The sequence below is a fragment of the Pinus tabuliformis genome, chromosome 6 (assembly GCF_031772625.1).
Source record: "Pinus tabuliformis cultivar Carrire ecotype Pingquan chromosome 6, CPIR1, whole genome shotgun sequence".
NCBI classification, from domain to species: domain Eukaryota; kingdom Viridiplantae; phylum Streptophyta; class Pinopsida; order Pinales; family Pinaceae; genus Pinus; species Pinus tabuliformis.
Genome location: NC_142292.1, coordinates 1,956,576,126 through 1,956,580,964, shown reverse-complemented (window position 1 = coordinate 1,956,580,964; position 4,839 = coordinate 1,956,576,126). Strand labels below are relative to the sequence as shown.

At 36.1% G+C, this 4,839-nt stretch overlaps 1 protein-coding gene across 1 annotated transcript; it reads left to right on the top strand.

Moving 5' to 3' along the window:
• The first annotated feature begins 1,949 nt into the window (after window positions 1–1,949).
• Window positions 1,950–3,471, top strand: LOC149266998 (uncharacterized). Its single transcript, XM_089397803.1, has 4 exons — window positions 1,950–2,620; window positions 2,740–2,832; window positions 2,938–3,005; window positions 3,121–3,471. The coding sequence occupies exons 1-4, from the start codon at window positions 1,979–1,981 to the stop codon at window positions 3,236–3,238; spliced, it is 921 nt and encodes a 306-aa protein (XP_089253929.1). The 5' UTR covers window positions 1,950–1,978; the 3' UTR covers window positions 3,239–3,471.
• The last annotated feature ends 1,368 nt before the right edge of the window (window positions 3,472–4,839 follow it).

Sequence of the window (4,839 nt, the reverse complement as noted above, 5' to 3'; positions counted from 1 at the left end):
AAAGAGCAAGGAGCTGGGGGCAAGCAGCAAGGAGAGAAGATTGGATCAACCATTAGCGAAAGACATCGGTTAGTGGATTTCTTTCTCCCCTCTTTTACATCTCATAAAGAAGTAATCTCAGATAGCTTTGCTTTGATTGTTGCTAAGGAACTATCACCCTTAGAGTGGGATAGGGTCATTCCGTATTGGATACTTTTCCCAACAACACATAGTTCCTCCTAAAATGAGGATTGTTGTGCTCTGCCTCTATGAGACAGACATATCCAAGCTTAAGACCAACAAAGAGTGGTCTAGAGATATTAAATGCAATATCGGGGTTAAGTAAGGGTGTCCCCTATCCCTACCCTTTTTTGCATTTACATTGATAAGCTAGAGGGGTGTCTCGAGACTGTAGGTTGCAAGGGCACTGAGCTTGCTGGTATAATCATTACTCTCTCCTCTATGCTTATCATATCATTCTTCTTGTAAAAATCCATGATGACCTAGACAAGTAGCTTAAGACTCTTCATATCTAGTGCTCCAACATGGGCATGATAGTTAATACCGACAAGACTAAAGTTATGATCATTAAATCCAAAAACATCACCCATGGTAGTTTTGTCTATGATAACCATTGCTTAGAGCATGTTCCTTCTTATAAATATTTGGGTATTGAATTTCCTCATTAACTCAACTGGAATTATAGCACTAGCAAACGGATTATTGGAGGTTGGAAAACTTATTATGAGCTTGAAAGCAATTGTAAGTTGGTCAATATTTGCATTTGGAATAAAACAAGGTTCCTCTTTGAGACTCTCGTCAGCCCTGTTGTCTTATACAGATGTGAAGTTTGGGGTTGCAGTATATCCAGAGAGTCATGGCGAAAGATTGAGATGATTCAAAAGCAATTCATAACCTACAACCTCAAGATCAAGGGAAATACTCCATATCCTATCCTCTTGACCGAAGTTGGCCTGTCCCCCATTTAAAGTATGACTATGTTTAGATATCTGATGTATAAGAAGAAACTTTACAACATGGAATCCAAGAGGCTCCCAAAAATTGCTTCTAATTTTAGTCAAAACCCCCACTTTCACTTCAAGCGCGGGTGGAACAAGGATGCCCAGTTTTGGCTCAACCACTGCGGGATTAAGGAGGATATCATCATGGGAAGCAAGCATAGTGTCAACGATACTATTACCTCCAATTTTAAGGACAAGTTGTGGGATGATAAGGAGCTGGAGGGTAAAAGGAAACTAAGATACTATAAGGATGTGATCAACCCCACCCTTGATAACTAGAATTATCTCTCTGTGTTGACCAACACTAAGAAAAAAATTAACATCGCTACCACAAGAACTAATTCTCATGAGCTTCAAATTGAAACCGGGCGATGGTCTACTCCGAAGACTCCCTCGGACGATATAATCTGTCAGATTTGCGATACTAAGAGGGTGGAAGATGAAAAATACTTCGTTTTAGACTACCCTACTCTTAGTCACATCCGTTCTCAACCCTAACATTTGTTACTTGAAGAATCACAGTTAAATTCTTTTTATTTTCTTGAGTTCCCACCACCACCACCACTATCATCATCATCATTATCGGCACCACCACCACCACCACCACTTAAATGAAGTATCATCATCATCACCACCACTTAAATGAAGTACTATATTTATATAGCACCTCTCTAGCACATGTGTTGCTATATTTATATAGCACCTCTCTAGCACATGTGTTGCTATATTGCTATATTTATATATCACCTCTCTAGCACATGTGTTGCTATATTTGTTGTGCTATATTCTCTAGCACATGTGTTGCTATATTTGTATAAAACCTTTCTAGCACATGTGTAGCACCTCTTTATCGGGTGATTCGATGACCCGACGCACTAGTCAACTTTTCTTACTCTTATACATTTGGTTGTTCGACAGAACATTATTTCTATTGAACCGAGATCGAGTTACAGATTGAATATTAATCCACAGTTGAAATGAGAGGACTGTTTGGATTCAGTATTATCGAATTCGTGAGAAAGCGGAAGCGAGCCCGCTGGATCTCGCTGGGCTTGAAGTCTAGGCAGATACAGTTAAGCGATGGGCGCACCTCCCTGCACTGCTGGGTTTTACAGAAGAATAAACCTAACAATTTAGAGAATCAGCGGCCGACTCTTCTTCTGATTCACGGTTTCGGGGCCGATGGGCTGCTTGGATGGGATACCCAAATCTGCTATCTCGGAAAGCATTTCGATCTGCTCATCCCCGACCTCATATTCTGTGGGGACTCCACCACGACCAGCTCCGAGCGGACTGAGCTATTCCAGGCGGAGTGCATGAAAGGCATGGTGGAAAATCTCGGGGTAGAAAGCCTGATCGTGGTGGGCCACAGTTACGGTGGCTTCGTTGGCTTCTGGATGGCGCACAAATACCCTAACCTTGTCCGTCGCCTCGTTATTGTCAGCTCTGCAATTTGCATGACGCCGTCGACGTACGATTCTCTTCTGAAAGAGTACGACTCTGACGACATTAAAGACTTCCTTGTTCCCATCGATGCCAAAGGCTTGAAGATCTCCTTGAATGTCGATTTTTACAAGTTCCCATGGCTTCCTGATTTCATATACGAAGACCTATGGCAGGTATATATACATAAAATAATGTTCTTGTTTATATGCTGTCATTCAGATTGTTCTCTAGAAATGTTATCTTGAATAATCATCGAAACTGACTGTATTTCAATTTGAATTCTCTGAATTAGGTTATGGAAGGCAACAGAGAGAAAAAGTTGCAGCTGGCCGATGCTATAGTCATTGGTTCGAATAATTTGCAGGCACTGCCAACAATAAACCAGGTTGGTTTCTTATCCATGTACTATATTCGATAATCTCACAAAATCTCCCAATATTTTGATATTTCGAAACGATTCATTGTCGTTTAATTTCTTAAAATCTGACAGGACGTTCTAATAGTGTGGGGAGAGAAGGATCGATTTTTCAAGTTGGAAGAGGCCTATGTTTTACAAAGGTAACAAGCTCCTTAGCCAAATAATTGATTTTCTTAATGTAGAAGAAGCCAATTGGTCATATTTAGTATTATATTCTCAACGCAGAAGTTAAGTTTTCTTCTATAATATTTGCAGACATGTTGGAGAGAGGGCTAATGTTGTGGTCATAAAAGAGTGTGGGCATGTACCTCCGTTGGAGAAACCCAAGGAGTTGAACCAGACGATACTCAAATTTCTCCAATCAGATGATTAAATGTAAAGCATGGAAAACCTCAAAATGAATGGTGTCAAGGATGACGAGGATGTTCATAATGTTGTTAGGTGAAGGCATTGACTTTGTATTGGCCGACGTGGGCGATGACAGATTCATCAGCATCTCACCTACTTAACGCGTGCTACATCTACAATAGTATATTGATATCTATTGCAAAGGGATTTGTCTTTATTTGAAACACGTATTACATCGACAATACTATTATTCTTAGAGTTAACCGCTATATTCATCAATTTCTTTGTCAACAACCATTTCACTTTCGTTGGAGATAATTATGCTTAAACATTTTCGATATTGATATGGGTTTTATTGGTGAGATATTAAAAAAATGGTTGCATGGATGTAGTCTTCGGTTCAAATATTATGGGGGAAATTGAGAATTTTCTTGCCTATAATATTATATTATATATATATAAATGGAATGGTTCTTGAATTTCATCCAACCTAACCTAGAACACACGTAATTTACAAAGAAGAGAAATATTTGGCTTAGGTTTAAGTGATAACAAGTTTTCAAGTTTCTCCCCTTTTTCGTCGGAGGAAAATTTTTGTTGAAGGAAAAGTTATTAATAAAAGGGGGTGTATGAAGTGGTTTTTCTTTTTTGTTGGAATGAAAATGTGTTTCAAGCTCTCAAAGTTCCTCACCTTTTATTCATTATAAGATTATTATTGTTCACTAACATTGTGTGTGATGTTTTAGAATAGTAATTATTAATAGAGTGGGTGTATGAAGCAATTTTTTACTTTCTTAGAATGAAAATGTATATCTATTATGATTTTTAAAAATAATATATATATTCTTAAATAATTCATTTTTTTATCAAAAAAAAATAGATAATTGTTGCATGGAATACTCATTTTATGTTGGTTTATCAATGAAAGAATACAGGTTACAATGTGTAGATATATTTATGTAGGAATTAGGAAAAAAATAACTATGATTTTTTTTTCTAATTTTTTATCAATTTGTAATACAATTTTCTATCATTTTTCCTTTGAAGAGATTATTGTTAAATAGGTTTTTTCATTTATTTTCAATCATTTTTCCAACTATGAATAGATTACTTTGATTAGGCACAATTTAGATGACGACAAGCAAGAAGGGTTAGTTGGCTTCCTTGGCACTTCATGTGTTTTTAATTCAAGTTTGAATTTTATATTTTATAAGTTATACAACTTTACATAATTTTTTTAAAAGTTTTGTTAATGTTTATATGCCCAAACTTAATTTTCCAAAATTCGTATACATGGAAATTAATCAATGTTTAGATGAATTCATAAAGCCAATTAGAAAGCTTAAGGACATTGGAGAGTTATGTCATTTTTATGTGGCCACTATACCTAATAACATTGTTGCTTCTACTAGACAGGTCTTAACCAAATGTATAATATATGTAATTAGCATGACCATATAAATTAAATTGTTGGGAAACACTTATAGGAACCAATCCACAACAAGAATCAAAACACTTACATTTATGATACATCTCATATTACTAAGATTAAAAAAATCATAAAAATCAAATAAATTATAACTTTATTTAAATCATTATTATTACTAATTATAAAAAATATTAATA